The following is a 15,817-nucleotide window of genomic DNA, read 5'->3' on the forward strand; positions in this document are numbered from 1 at the left end:
GAGTTTAGGACCGTGTATGTTTGGTGCAAAATCGTGGCCGTGTGCGGCGTGTACGTAGCTCTAATGAATAAAAGTCTCAGTTTTTTTTTTTTTTCTGCCGTGGATTTTGTTCAGTAAGCTGGCGCTATAACTTGACTAAAACAAATAAACAATCAATCGCGGCAAAAACAAAAACCAAAAAAGTGGCTGCGGGGCATAGTTAGCGCGAACGCGACTTCAGTGATTTCCTTATCTGCAGGTTTGTTGTCTAACTTTATATTTCTTCGTGATTTGAAGTTGCTTTTTTTTTTTTTGAAAGGTCTTTAACTGTGCTAGAGAAAGAGGGAAAAAAAAAAAAACAACCTCCGATCACGTGTTGGCGCTATCCGTGTCGCGCTTCATGCGCTAAGTGTCAAAGCGCCTTTCTTTCCAACACAACCATCGAGCAAATATACGGTGCGAGTTTTGAAAACAAAAAAAGAAAACCTCTACAGTGGTGTTTCACACTGTAACTCTATTGTCACAAAGCCCTGACCTGTTTTTCGGTTTTTATTTTTATTTTATGTCGTCGGATGAATAGGTCCTCATTCATGTGCGCGTCTATCAACTATGTCATCCCTTTTGCCGTTAGCCCGCTCACTGTTACCTCCATTCCTTCGTGCGGCTTAAATGAATGATACGGGTGAGAAGTGGACGGGGGTAGAGGGAAAGGGCGGCTAATGAGTGCGCGGCTGCCATTTTGACGTCGACACGAGCGCCCCCGCAACAGCGACTCGCGTCGGCTGCGATCAACGACGACGGAATGTAGCAGACGACGCTCGGGCTTGACGGATGTAGCTCTTTCCTCCGTTCGCCTTCTTTTTTGATGTACTATTTATTGCCGCTCTCTCCCTCGGCTCTCGAGCGTTATCGTCTGTTTAAAGACTGCATTTGGCTTTCTGTTTTTCTTTTTGTCTTTCATACGGCGTGTATGTATATACCCCTCGCTTTCGCTAGACGCAGCACGTCGTGCTGCCGCCGTGCCGTACGTGTTCCATTCCGGCTTCCCTTCTGCAACGCGCCAGCCACGATTTCTCCGAGTCCCAACGAGAGTTTTGTTCCGCTTCGGCCGTCCCGGTTCATGCGGCGGGACTCAAACTAGCTCCTCCCATCTTTGGACCGTCGCTTCTTTGGATCTTGCATCGAAGGGCTGCGATCCGAAGACATGGGCCGACTACGTGCCGAGGAGCAGCGATCCATCGTCAGCTTCTGGCTCGCACCTCGCAGATGTTGTTGGCTCACCGGAATCCCTCCGTATTTGCTCTGAACCTGTCGTCTGCTTCGGGCGAGAGCAAAAACCGGCCTGCCCGCGATAAGATATTCGTACCTCGTGGGGATAACGGTGTTCCGCGCGCGCGCAAAGTGGTCTCATCCTTCGAGTGCTTCGATCGCCCTGCGTGTAGGTGGCCGGTCAATATACTCGCGCGGAGACCTGGTCGAGCGACGTGCGAGACAGAGGCCTGCCCGACGCCCCCTCCTCAAGGATTGTGAGTTCTCCGTCGTCATCATCATCTGGCGCTGCAAGTGACGTCATCCGCCTCTTCCTTCCCGATTGTTGACTCCTTCGGCGGGCATTCCCGGGAATCGAGCGACTCGGGCCGTGCCGGGAATCCGCGTCTCGCATCCTCCTCCGCGCTCCGGTTCCAAGCTCCGGGGGTTACGACGTGGATCGTCGTCCTTCGATTGGCCCCCGTGCGACGTGACGTCGCGGTTTCCGAAGATGACCAAGTTTCGCGCTACCCACGCGGGACCGTCGGTTCGTGTCGTCTCGAAGTGCTTCGCGTCGAGAATGCTGCCGCGCGTGTAGCGAGACGACGCGGCGAGCAACGCTGGAGCAGCGTGTTTGTTTGTGTTGTGTTGGTGCCCGTGTCGTGTGGTTCCGATGGAGAAGTTCTTTCTGCGAGCGCTGGGCCGTTCGTACACATACTGCTGCGCCGACACGGCCCCGCCGACGGCACCGGGACCCATTTCCGGTGGGAGACGTGGATCGTCCACTTCCGGTCAGGGGGGCGTGACCGGTGGTGGGCGTCGCTTTGCGGAGGCTACCGCTGCGATTTTGAGGCACAAGTCCTCGAAGGACCAGCGCAAGTCGACTCGGAAACGCCGTAAGTAAGGTTTAAGAAAAAAAAAAATGCCGTAGTGTTAGACAAAACCAACGTATCCACAGATTCAACGGAAGTGTATTCGAGTGTCTCGAGAAAGATAGTGACCACTTCCCGCATCGCGAGTCGATAAGAGAAGCTGATAATCTGGATTCACGTGGAGTAAAAAAAAGCCGGGGTCCAAAAGTCACCCGTGTTTCGCAGTGAGAGACGGTGGAGAAGGCTCGAAAGCGTATACAAATACTGACAGAATAGAACGCACATTCGGGACGGACGACTAATCTTTCAAATATACTTTCATCGTCGCTCCTCCGTTTCCTTCGTGTACAAATAGGAGGGAGTTGTCAATGTTGGATCCCCGTCCCTTTAGTTGACCGAACGGGGTCTGGCAGGGGTCCGTTTTTATTCTACGACGGTTTTGTATTCGATATGAATTTTCGTCTTTTCGTGCTGCCAGCTGCTCCACCTGAAGAGATAAGCCGTTTCGGTGGCCTCGTGATTCCTCCGCTTTTACGGAAAGTCCCGCTGCGTTCAAACAACGCAGCGGTATACAGCTTGCGGCGAATCGTGCATTTGTTGGAGCTTTTCTCGCGACACGCTCTATTGCGAACTGTTCTTGTACCCGTACATGCGCATTTTCTTTATTGTTTTTGCTTCTTCCTGTTCGCTTTGAATCCACCGTGTGCCCGTACTGCGCGTTTCGCTTCGGTGCCATCGCAGTTGCGCGCGGCTATATCTGCCGCGTGTCCTTTATTAGATTAGTTGGCTTTAGTCTGTGTATAAGAACAGGATTCGTTATTTACGGACTCCGCGCTTCTACACTAGTCTTTTGCTCGTGAGCGCTGCCGACGGCTGTTCGTCATACCTTGGCACACGGCGAAGGCCACGGCCCCGGTGAGCCAATCGGCGCGTCGTATACCCGAGGCACGTGACAACGTATTGTCGAAGTGCTCTCCTCCTGCGAAGAGTTGTCACTTCGTTCGAACCGTCACTCTCATTGACGTGATGGGGGTTGTCTAGCTACCCTGAAAACCGGGAATTGTCAGGGAAATTTTAATTACCGGGAAAAATGAGGGAATTGTCAGGGAAGTTTTAATTACCGGGAAAGATCGGGGAATTTTAAGGGAAATCGTCAAAAAGCCAGCCCAATCAGGGAAAATGAGGCGGAAACGCCATCGAGTGCCCTGAGCAAATACTTGAGGACTTGGGGGCAGAAAAATAGGCAATACATTCTGCTTGGAGCTGAGCGAGAGCTCTGCTCACCTGATGTACAGTGTGCTACCCGATGCAAAGAGAACATTCGACAAATCCAGTCCAAGCCATAAATTGGATTGGATTGAGAGCGCGACACTGAACTAGATCCAGTTTGAGCTACTAGATATAGTAACAAATGGGAAAGCCGCAGACTCCAATCCATGCCTTAAGCCGAAAGTATCCGAAAGTGCATCTGGCGGCCATGTTGCCATTTGGTTGTTGACGTGTGTGGTTGAGGGTCGTGTTTTCATCGTGTTTCCGGAAGTGGCCTCTTCACTGACGATGTCGGTGGCAAGAAAGTACTCGTAAATCCGGACTGGACGAACCCAAATATTTCGGAAGATGTAAGTTAGATTAGGCCCGTGCAAAATAATCCTCATTGTGCTCAATTGCTCAATGCCTTATGTTGTAGTGGTCTTATATATGTAACCGCCTCTAGAGTGGTTAGGGAATTTCACATGAAATTGTCCGGGAAAACCTGGAAAAGTCAGGAAATTTCAAAAGAATAATTTGCTAGACACCCTGTTAAACGTACACCGTACTCCCCACAATACTGTCTTTATTTAAAGCTCCCATGGATAGGACGCGCCTGTCACAACGAAATAAACTTTGCCCCAGAAGACGTTTAATAAAATACGCATACGTTTATGTCAAATGTTAAAAAAAAAATCAACAATTTATTTTTAACGGTAGATGAATCCAAGTTGTGTTTAGTTGCGCAGGGACATTTATTATAATTAAAGGGATCGTTATTATCTCGGGGTCGCTAGGTGTAGGCAGAGTTCGTGTAGCTAAAGTTCGCTGTTTTCAACTTTTTAAAAAAAAAATTAGGCGCATTTTTTTTTTTTTTTTGGGGGGGGGGGGGGGGGGTGGGGTTTATAGGTATATTAGCCTAAAATGCAGAGCCCTACACGAAACCCACTCTGAGTCGCCCCTTTCACGCGATAGGACGTCGCTCATAGAGCCGCTCTGATGACCCCACTTTTTTGGTGGGAAAGCATCTCTGTCCACGACTTGAGAGTAAGTTCATGGAGCCAGTGCTACTTAAACGTGAGGCGGAAGTGAATTCAGCCGTATTTAGCGGTGAATCAGATAAAACGCCTTCTCGTCAGCTCAATCCAACTTGTTTCGGTCGTTTTGACGGGTCTGGTATCTTTCTTGAATCGGAACTCAATTTCGCTTCAAGTGGAAGCAACGTAAGGCCGTGGCATGAGAGTAAATCCATGGAACTTCCGTGACGAAAATATCAAACGCAAGTACTATACTTCATCGCGTGCAAAGCGGTACCGGCGCGTGCGGACATCAGTGTATGCTATTTTATCCCGTTGGAGAAAACGCGGTAATTTCACACTTTCGTCATATATCCATAACCGCGAACGTAGCGAACTAATTTTTAAAATTCAAGCGACAATCGATTCGTCTATTTTAGTAAACAAGAAATAAAAAAAAAAGGCAAGTTGTTTGGCAATTGTGTTGCACACGTGAAATTTAGTGATACTCTTGAGTTTTCATGACGCCCACGTTCACGGCGCTCTTTATCAGGTAGTTTAATACTAACCATCTGTACAGTTGATAGTTATTCCTAGAATGAAGCGATGCTCCCGCTAATCGGGATGATAAACCTGGTGATCTTCCAGAGCCTTCCATACTGTCGAGCTCCCTTTCCTCAGTGCGCACAGGTGGTTGAGCTCCTCCTCGCCTACCTCACTCCTCCTCCTACCCCTCTGGTCACATGACCTCTCCGTTAACCAATCGGCATTCAGCACCTCGCTCCTCCTCTCCCACCCGTCAACGATTCAGTGTTGAGCCTCGCGTCCACGCTTTTATCTGGGCTTCACGAAACGAGGAACGGCGGCGACAACCAGTCGACCGGCAAGCCGATTGTCTGGTTGTCGCCGCCGCTCATAGATGGCGCTAGCTGTCCAGAGGGTTGTGTAGAGATTGATTTGTCCACGGACACGAAACTGGGGAAACTAGCCCATAACAGCTCCGCTGTAGAAAGATGAGTCACGTCAAAAATAGCAATTTTTTATTTGTAAACGCTCGCAGATGAAGCGGCGAAGGTTTGTTCACTGACATTTGTCCAAGCTACGTAAGTAGTACTCGCGTGTGTGTGTATGTGCGTATGTGTGTTTTACTCGCTAGAGAACGTGTACGATTGTGTTGATTTAAAACTTGCTATTGCAATTCCACCGTGCACGTCGCAGTAACGTAGACAACAAAGACGCTGGATTGGCCGACGATCTTTGTGCCAGCCAACGGTCGGATCAGAGAAGGCGCTTGAGTGCCTGTATATGTGCGGGCATCAATCTGAACCGTTCTGTCTATGCCCTGTGAGAGGTGCTGGTACAAACGCGTCTTTACGAGTGCTCCTGCGAATGCTCGTGCAAACAATGCGGCCTTCGGACTCTACCGGCAAGTACAACAAAGTACACAGAGAAGCGGAGTTACTTTAGTGGCAGCCGAATTGGTCATGTCCCCTGACTGCATGGACTTTTCACCTTTCACTCGCAGAAAGCGGCGGGTCGTCGTAGTACGTTGCGGGGGTCGCAGCAAACCAACGCCTGTATATCAGAGCAGTGCCTCAAGGTCCGTGTTGTTCTCACATGCAAAAATAACACGTTTTCGTTCTTCATTTTTTTTTTTCTGGGAGCGCACACACGAAATTTGAGTACGATAAATGCATTATGTGAAGATACCCTTTGTGGAAGGTTTATGTTGCTGTTGGCTTCTTGGCTTATTTTACGTTTCCTTTAACGCCTGAACATCTGCCGGCGTTAAGAAAACACTATGTATGTTAACTATAATTAGTAGTTTCTGGCGAGTGTTCCAATTCTCATACACTCTCAGAAATAGGCGGTGTAGTATTGACACCCTTTGTCCGATATAATACACCTTAAAACTTCAGTTCGACGTACAGCGCACTAACGTCGAATCGAAGGTACCAAGTTTCACGAGCGACTTGATAGCCGAGTGGTACAACTTATTAAAATAGCTAATGTACGTGTTACTTTCTACAAAAAAGTTAATCGAGGTTTTCTTGGCCCTTCGGCAAAACCTCAGTGTTTCTTTTTTTGTGTTGTTTTTGTTGTAGTCTTTGATACGTCCTTTAGTTGTTTAATTCCGCACCGTTATCAAGTCCCCCGTAAAAGCTGGGACCGTTAGTTCGACGGCAGTGCGCTGTACATGGAACTTAAGTTTTTGAGTGCAATATATGGGGAGGTGTAAGACTAAGGGAGGGGGGGGGGGGTGAAGTGTAAAACTACACCCCTCCCCCCCCCCCCTTTTTTTTATAGTGTAGGCGTTGTGTTGCGTTTTCCACATTGTTTCCTTCCCTGGAATGGGGACAAGTCAGTAAAGCACGTCTCTTTCCATTTGTAGGGTTTTTCGGAATAAATAAAAATAAACGTTTTTACGTAAATACGTATCTCACTTTTTTTTTTTAAATTATACTTATATGGTACTTCCTATAATTGCCCTCTTGACGCAAGTTTAAGAAAAAATCATTCTGTCTTTTTTTCTGACATAGGACATTTGGATGTGTGCCAAACGAACCAAAAATCGAGTTGACATGCCTTCATTTGGACGTATTGTCCGCATTGCTGGAGCTATCCGCAACTTTCAGCGATGGTGCACGTATCGCGGTGTGAGAATCGCGTTCCCTAGTTCCTGCATGATTGGCCTCATAATAAATGGGCTCGCCTACACCTTCATGGCGTGAAAAAATAACGTAAGGCTCTAATACTGCTCGTATATGGGAAAACTAAAATTACTTACGCGTCGCAGACTCAGCCTCGCATTGCTGTTCTACGACGATCATCCAGATGACAGCCATTTTGGTAGGCGCCAGTGCGGGTCGTGAAAGTTGCGAATACAAATCCCGATACTTGTGTCTTTAAATGTGTGATATGTTATGTCATAGCCTTCTCTGTACTGTATAGAGGAGGCTATGGTTATAAACCGCAATTCCTCGCGATTTCTATCAGTCTGCATATTCGAGCGAATAAATACCGAACTAAAGGTCACCGATTAGTCGGTTAGAAATTCCTAGTCGGTGCACAGCTCTTTAAGCGAAGCATTCTTACTGTTTTGTCAGGACCCCTGAGGTGTGGAGCCTTTTGTTTCTCTTTTCTTCATTTCGCGCTCGTTCGTGCATGATGCTGTCCAAGCACTATAGATTTATTTTGTGACGATGGGCGCACGCCCATTGAAACGCAGGTGCGGGAGAATGAGGTATACGGGGGCCGTTATGCTCTCCTTATCGCGTGCACGCGCAGGTCGAAAGACGAGGAGCTCGCTGGGTGTGCCGCAGTCTTACGCTGCCTCGCTTGGACCGAACAGAAGTGATCTGAACAGGAGCGACGTCGTTCCGAGTAGGACCGTTTGCGCTCCATGTGCTAACGCTGGAGGAGAGAAAGCCAGATCGACGTTCGGCTCGGGATAGATAAGGAAGCTTGCAGAAGACGGAGGCTGGAATACACGATGCGAAAAAAATGAACCCAGAATCGACGGATATCGGACCATCCGAAAACCATTGTACGCAATTTTCGCGAGACATGAGGCTTTTTTTTTTTTCTTGCGCGCAAATTACGAATTTTTTCCTATTTCTGCGAGGTTTTCTGTCGCCAAGCCAACAAAAAATAAAGAAGCTTCGTAAAAAAAAAAAAAAATTGGCGTTTTTAAGAATTGTCTTTGATTCTCGGCGAGAGGGAGGAGCCTAGCTGCCGTTCCAATTTCGTTTGCGGTTCAGTCGTGTTTCGCATCATGTGCTCCATGCCTTAATGCTATCGCATTTTGAGGTATACAGTCTGCGGCGCAGAAAAACAACTCCGTTTATTTAAAAATTGAAATTCAGCGCTCATGGGCCTTGTTTTGCATGTCGCGTTCCAAGAGGTTTTTTCCTTTGCAGCGCGACGTCGTCGCGAGTCGGGGAGGGTACCGCAGGGTGTGAAGTCCAAAGACGCGCGTGTGCGGGGACAGGTAGGTGACGGGGGGCCAAGTCGACTTGCAGCAGCCTTGCTGTCTCGGAGTGCGTGAATCGGAAAGGCAGATCGTGCCTCGTCGCCGTCCCCTCTTTGTGGCATTCGAGTTGAAATTCATGCAACGAGGCATAACTTGTTTTCCGGGATTTTTGAAGGTTGTGCGCGGCGCCGAAGAGCCGACTTTCTTTGCATAGCGCGTTCGAGGATGACGCGGAATTCCGTCAAATCACGCGAACCGCCGATACGAGTGTGAGCGCATTTCGAATCACTGCATGGAAGAAAAAACCCAGATTTCATAGAGCTCGCTCGCGTATATAGTTTTTTTTTATTATTTATTCGGAAGTTACCCCTCATTGCCCGAAGGCGTTGCTTCAGTAAGATTACAAACGTAAAAAAAAAAAAAGGGATAGTTGCAGAGCACATTTATTTACGAACGGGCGCTTGCTTACGATTTCGTACGTTACGTGAGGAGTCACACGGGCCATTCGTGTTTCGTATGTCGCGCGCAAAACTGCTCCTTGTCCTGGTCGTGCACGCTTCATTCGAAGCACGGATGTCCCGGGGACCAGCGACGTAAGTGGTCGTAAGTGGTCGTAACGTAACGTAACTTAACGTAACCGATAGAAAGCGCCCCTGTGTGCACCGATCTTTACTCTTCCGGCAGCTTGTTCCATTGTTGGATGGTCTTGACAAAAATGAATTCGCGTACATGTTTGTTCGGTATGGTATTCTCTAGTAACACAACGATCGGTCCAACTCGGAACGTAGTACTCTTTTTTTTAAGTAAGTATTTTTTGTTAATACCCAGTCTGCCATTAAATATTGAGAATAAAAATTTAAGTCTTAATTCGCTCCGTCGGGGTGAGCGATTCCCAATTAAATTTTTTTCATGTCAGTACAATGTTTTTTGTTTTGTTTTGTTTTTGTCCCTATCGTCCCAGAACAAACCTCGCTGCCCCATTTTGAATTCCTTCTAGTTTTCCAATGATATATTTTTGTGCACTGTCTCATATACAACACATGTTTTTTTTTTTTTCGAGTTGGTTTTGGAACATCTTGAATTTCCCTAAAGTTCAATATCCTGCCAGCCCTCAAGACAACGTCGCCGACTTAAACGTTCCACGAACAGTCGTTCGACAACGAAACACCCAGATATTTTTGGGCGTCGTTCCGTTTCGATGAAGTATCGTTATTCACAATGTATTGAGTATCAATTTTCTTATTTCCTAGTAAAACTTACACGGACACGCACTCTTTTTGATTCAAATTCATCTTCCATTTACAACACCAGTTTTCAACACGTACCAAGCCACTTTGTAATTGTTCCGCGTCTTGTTCACTCGTCATGACTTTATACCTGGCCAACTATCACACATCTCCGATTGGAATGTGCCGATTGAGGCGAGTACTTCGAAAGGTTATTAGTGGATTGTATACACGTTTGCAAGTACGGTTTGAGGGCGCCGCCATATTCCTGCTGGGCCAGCAAACTAATCCGAAGGCGTCGTAATCGGGCTATGGCCGCGCCCAAGCGCACCGCGAGCAAGATGGCGGCGCCGCGGAGGCCGTACTTGCAGAGGTTCTCCCACCCCTTTCCACTTTAGCAGAGCGAACGCTGAAGGGGAGACGACCTCCACTCCAGCGTTGCTCTGCTAAAGTGGAAAGAGATGGGAGGAGCTTCCTCCGAATTCTTAGCCTCTCACCGACTATAGGTAATTAATTTTCCAGTTCTAATTTTATATCCGCGATCTGACGTCCGCCACGGTCGATAACGTGATCACGAAGGATTCATTTCTTCGCATTTCGAGTGCTTTCGTTTTTAATTGATCTCGGCCGTTGGTGTATGTGGACCGATTCGATGGTCCCGTCTGGAGCCGCTATAAATAATCTCCGCTTAGAGTATGGCACTCCGCTCCCTGATCTTGTCGAGGGCGCCGCCATTTTGTTGCCTAGCGTATAGGGCTGGCGGAATCGGTCATAGTGGCAATTTGGAAATGCGACTTCCTTAGCTTTAGGTATATTCTGCGTTGCGTAGCTGGGGCGATTTCGGTTTGCCCTGTCGTGGTCTGTTTCAACGTTTCTCGAAGACGGAAGAGCGTTTACCTGGTATTTCAAATCATGCTCGAAGCAACTGGCAACACTGGTAATAAGCACCAAGATTGTCGAAGTGTTCTTGTCCTGGAACGTATACCTTCTCGCTTTCACCCAAAAAACCGTAATAAAAAAAGAAAAAGAAGGTCTTCTTGTGGAGCGTTATTAATTTTCCCCTTTATGTGGGGAACTATGATATATGTAGGTTCGTTTTAGATTAGGTATATGTTATTTAATCAAGACGTACACGTTTCAATCGCCAAAGGCATCGCTCCTTTTCCCGACATAAGAGCTTACCGTGATGGAACTTAACCCGAGACTGGGATAGAAACAGAAACTTGAAAAAAAAGCTTGCCGCGCGGCATATGAACAAAGCGCTAAACTTTTTTTTTTTTTTTCTTTCTTGTGCTGGGATGCCGCACGTGCTCGCGCGCATCCGCAGGAAGCTGTAACAAATTCGAAAAGAAAAAATAATCTCACTGAAGGTGATTTCTGAATTTTTGGTTAGGCTGTCAAAACCTTCTTTTTTTCTTTCTTTTTTGCACGCGTGAGCGAGGGATTTGCCGCTTGCACTAAAAAGAGGGGAGAAGTCAATCAATAAATATATATAGGAACATGGAGATGTGGTGAATAGAAATGACTTCGTGTTCGCGATGTCTATGTATAGTTTCAAGCAGGGAATGTCGGCCGATTCCGTGGTCCCGCCGTGGGTGTTGTCACGCGCATTTGATAACGAAATTACCTTCGAAAACCTTTCAAAGTCCCAGTTAAAATATTTTTGCAATTATTTTGACGTCTAAAACTGAGAACTTCGGAGCTTCGGAGTTTGGACAGGGAAACGATTAAAGGTGGCGGTAAAAAAAAAAAAAAAATCTTGCTTGCAGGCATTGGCGCGAATCGACACGGCTTTTCCGTAAACAAAACATGCAGTCGACTGCTGTTTTTATGACCTTTGAAGTGATGTGGAACGCAAATAGGACTTTCTCAAGGTACATAAGCTATCATGCCGAGAGTGACGTTTGCTCGGTTGTGCGAAACATTAGAGTGCGGCACCGCTGCTTTTCTCGATTTATTTCACGTGATTTATATAACACGAACGAGCTGAATGCCGTGTCATAAAATATGTAGTTCACTGGAAAATGCGTGTATATATCTCGTACTAGCGCGCCACAACCTTTCTTCGTTCGCACCGGTCGAGAAACATGAAGGAGAAAACGTTTGTATTAAAAACTTTCTCTTTAACGTCTCGATCGTTTCGTAGTTAACCCGCTAGTCAAACACGAACCAAACGGAAATACTAAACAACGAACTCACGAAATCCGGTGAGAAACAGGGCGGGAGCCAGAGGCAAAGGGAGACTGCAACCATACGAGGACGCGTTCGTACGATATGGAGGCACAAAAAGTGCGGCAAATATCTGAGTGTTACGTGGTGTGCGCACTTACATTGGTTACGTGCAGTCAAGAGCAAGGGGTATCCAGCTCGCTTTTGTCACAGATTGTTTTAAATGAGACGGGCGTGCCGAGATGCGAGCTCAGAACGCTCACGAACATCGCCATCGGTCGTGTCACACCCGAAAGGTTAAACTGTCGAGCCGGTCCTAGACACACGCTGAATAAGACATTTCCACCGCCAACTAGGACTGAAAGAATCCTTTAAAACGCCAACACGACACCGACGACACCATCAGAAACTAAACTGAACCAAACCACAAAACGGCTCTGCGACAGCTGCTGCATTGAAGGAGGGCGTCGAAATAATGAAGTCACTATTCTGACGTTTTACTGGAGTGACGTCAGAAACGTCGAAATAATTATTCATAGATATTTTGACGGCGGCAGTCCAAGCAGTATCTGCCTGCACAAATCGCTGTTCTCGAGCCATAATCGAAACTAGTTCCCGCTGAGAAGGAGAATATGGGAACCTTCACTAAAGCGCTTACCTTTACAGCTGCAAAAAAAAAAAAAAAAAGTGTTTGCGACGCCCGGCCTGGCGTCAACGCCGTGCTCAGGGAGTTGTGTTTCCATTCGTGTTACATCAGTCTGTGGAGAGAGTAAACGGGGAGAACACACCGGCGACAAAAGGAACGGCACGTGGAATCGGCCGGCGTGCGGAGGTGTGTGTACTCTTTCCTCCTGCGTAAACGTTCGGGCACAGCTTGGTGGTATCAGCTGTGCATTTTCCGCCCCCCATCTTCCCTCCCCCTCCCAGTTTGGTATCCTGATAGGGGACTCGATCAAGACACCTATGGGATTCCTATCTTTAGTACTATACCGAAACATTAGGCATTATGTTTCTACTTCTCTATACACTGTGGTAGTGCGGCCGACAGCCATAGCGGCGAGCGCATTCCTCTGTACACCGACACGTCCCTCGGACGGCATTCTCGCGCTTTCCCTTCGGCCAACGGAGCGATGCGCTGCGATGAGGTGTGAGGAGAGGAGGACGCAGAGAACACCACGCGCGAGCCTCCTGTACCGCCTGCACCAGGCGAGACGACTATAGGGACCAGCGGCCGGAACAGACGCCCACATGGCGTCTTCATCGATACTCGAAATTTGGCCTTGTAACTTCACCTTAATGAAGTAGATCTTTTTGTAGAACCCATTGTCACTACATTGGGGGATTCTACGACACCAAATCTTTAGGCCAGTGCCTTTACCAAAACTTTACTTATTCTTTCTCGATTATATAGTTACGCTATAACTTCCTCGTGCTCCGGAAGGAAAAAAAAAAAAACAGTATCGGCGTCTGCTTTTAACGCCATCTATTCGAAAATGTAATATTCTGTCATATCGCCACCTGCAGGAAACGCGAACGTAATGTAATTGGTGAGGTTTTTGTCGCACTAATATCACTAATACCGTAGCTTATCACACCCACCCGTTACCGCGAGACCATGAATCTCTCATCGGCGTCGCAAATTGTTTTCTCCGATTCTGTCGCGTTTCAGACGGAATGCACATCGCGCGGTCGTATTGATGGCTTGTCGCTTTTCTCCCGAAGGCGGGCGATTAATTGCACTCCCTATACTTAAGATGACCCGTATCGATACGTCGTCCGGTTGCTTGGTCACTCCGGCGTGCACGGTTTCACCTTAGCACGCCCGGATGAGGACAGTGCGAGCCATCGAAGCCAATCCAACACCGTTCGAGTGTCAGGTAACCTATAGGAGGTACGCAGCGACGCGCGAGGCACGTCGTCACGTGATATGTTCCCGCGGTGCGATTGGCTGGCTCGTAGCGTCTCCTCCGCTCCATCGCAAAACGAGTGTAGCCGCGGTGACTGGAAGAAAAGGCTGCGTGCTGTGTCAATGCGGAGGCCCGAAGCGGGTCATTCCTGGCCTATATGCGAGACAGGGCACGGACCACGTCTCGCTCGACCTGAATCCGGAGTCGTATAGTTGGGACGCCGTGAGGACAGCGACCCTCGCGTTCTCTCGTACTTTACGATCCGATCGCCAGGATCGCGACATCCGACAGCGTGACACTCTGGTTTTTGTGACGTCATTTGTTGGCACTTCGGGACCACTTTGGATGTATGGGCGGCAGTGAACGCTCAATACACCAGTCGGAGACGCGCTCCAAGCACCCTGCATGATGCTTTGGACCGCGAGTATATCTAGCCGGACATACGGACTGATCATGAATCGTGTACAGTTAATAGGGAGTTTTAGTAGACCGTGTTTCCCCCTCCGCTAGCCGGAACTCTACAGCCAAGGCCATCGGCGCGCAGGCGCAGTGGCGGTTTCTTCGTGGCGGAGGGCTAGCGGAGGGGGAAACACGGTCTACTAAAACTCCTTAGTTACTACGCAATTTCATGCGACGGTAGTTTACGTCACCTAGGTTAGCAATTTATCACCTAATCCCCTGACTTGTGTATACGGTCGCCATCCGGCTACACCCTGCGGTTCTTGTTTTTTAATGATCGCAGAATTGTCGTGGTTGCTGAGCGATAAGATGATTTTAACTTGCCATACATGAACGTAAGAACCGGAAAATAAAGCGAAACGGCAAAAAAAGGAAATCTTCCAGGATCACCGTGTGTGCGCTATGCGATATGTCAAGGGGACGGGTCTGCATGCTGCCAATGGACGCCGAAAATGTCTACAAAACTTTCTTCCAATTTTAGTGAACTTTAATATTTGGCTTCGAAGCTTCTTTCCACGCCTTATCACTCTACCGTCTGCGTGTACCTTCCGGGCAAGTCTCATCTTTGTACGAGGCATAGAAGCAAAAAATGTACGGCAAAGTTTTTTTGTCAAACATGGTCGCGTCACGCTTCCGTTTGCAGCGTGGCTCGGTGGATCTCCTTATCGAAAGGGCTTCTGCCGACGGGCGGCGGATGAAGGCGTATCGCTCTCGGGCGTGTGCGCGAGCGCCTTATCACCTCCAGCGGGATCGGTGTTGTTCCTGCTGCCTCGCAGTAAGAGCGCGTCCGGAAAGTTAATTTTAGAGTGGGGCTTTCCTCCCTGGATTCGCTGTATCCTTATCAGCCGTGTTGTTTTGTTTGGCTTCTCGTCGCGTTACGCCATGTTTATTACAGATCCTGGGTATAGTTACATTCTTGTGAGCGTTTCTTGGAAAATATAATAATTACGAATTATTCGTGTGATCCTATTCGATTGACGTGCAAGTTCTTCGGCCTTAAATGTAATGGATTACCGTGATTAAATACCTTCGTGAAAAAAAAAAAAAAAATTGAAGACTTTGTGACGTTAGAAATGTCTTTCTCCCGTTACTTTATCTACATACTTCTCAAGAACATAATAAAACATATTTGATATAAAAATGTATTTCACTACTGCTTTTTTTTCCACATCGCCACCTTTAGTGTGGCTGTTCCAGAAAACAACAACAACAACAAAAACTATGTAATTGTACTATTAGGTGTGTGCCGACAGATTCTCAGTTGGAGGCTTCGGATCCCGGCCCAGGTGGCCTCAATCAGACGGTGATTTATTACGGAGAAGGCGCCGTGTGACTGCGATTCCATTTACACGTCAAAAGATCGCCATGCTGGTCCCAATTAATCCTCAGTGCTCCGTTGGAGCGTCCCAGACGCCTTTCGTTACTTTGGCGCGGAGGCAGGCTTACTGCCACGAAAAATGTAACCTGGCAGTTAAGCCAATTTGTAAAAAAGGCAATGGTTTACTAGTAATCGGTTACTTAAAACGGATTTTTTTCCGAGGCTATTTTTCTCGATCCATTGAGCGGAAAGTGAGCGAGCGTAGTTTGGGTGTTCCGTCGTGCTAATCGTGCCCTTGACCTTCATCCGATATTATCACACGCGAATGCGGAGCTCTCAGTTCTGGTCTCTCCTGCTTCGATCACGCTGCACGGGTCGGCTCGATGATCGATGCGCTATGCG

At 47.8% G+C, this 15,817-nt stretch overlaps 1 protein-coding gene across 6 annotated transcripts in view; it reads left to right on the forward strand.

The window, feature by feature from the left end:
- LOC8042115 (arf-GAP with GTPase, ANK repeat and PH domain-containing protein 1) overlaps positions 1-15,817 on the forward strand; it is a 203,932-nt gene that overhangs the window by 83,725 nt on the left and 104,390 nt on the right. For 2 of the 6 annotated variants that reach the window (XM_040210032.3, XM_040210035.3), the window contains exon 1: positions 699-2,123. The exons of 2 other annotated variants lie outside the window; for them this stretch is intronic. In XM_040210032.3, coding sequence (XP_040065966.1) covers positions 1,901-2,123 — 223 coding nt within the window. In that variant the 5' untranslated portion in view covers positions 699-1,900. Of the gene's footprint in view, positions 1-698; positions 2,124-15,817 lie in introns of those variants that run through there. 2 more of the 6 variants (XM_040210034.3, XM_040210036.3) reach the window with 1 other exon arrangement.

This window comes from Ixodes scapularis, unplaced genomic scaffold (assembly GCF_016920785.2).
Source record: "Ixodes scapularis isolate PalLabHiFi unplaced genomic scaffold, ASM1692078v2 PGA_scaffold0__279_contigs__length_252992795, whole genome shotgun sequence".
NCBI classification, from domain to species: domain Eukaryota; kingdom Metazoa; phylum Arthropoda; class Arachnida; order Ixodida; family Ixodidae; genus Ixodes; species Ixodes scapularis.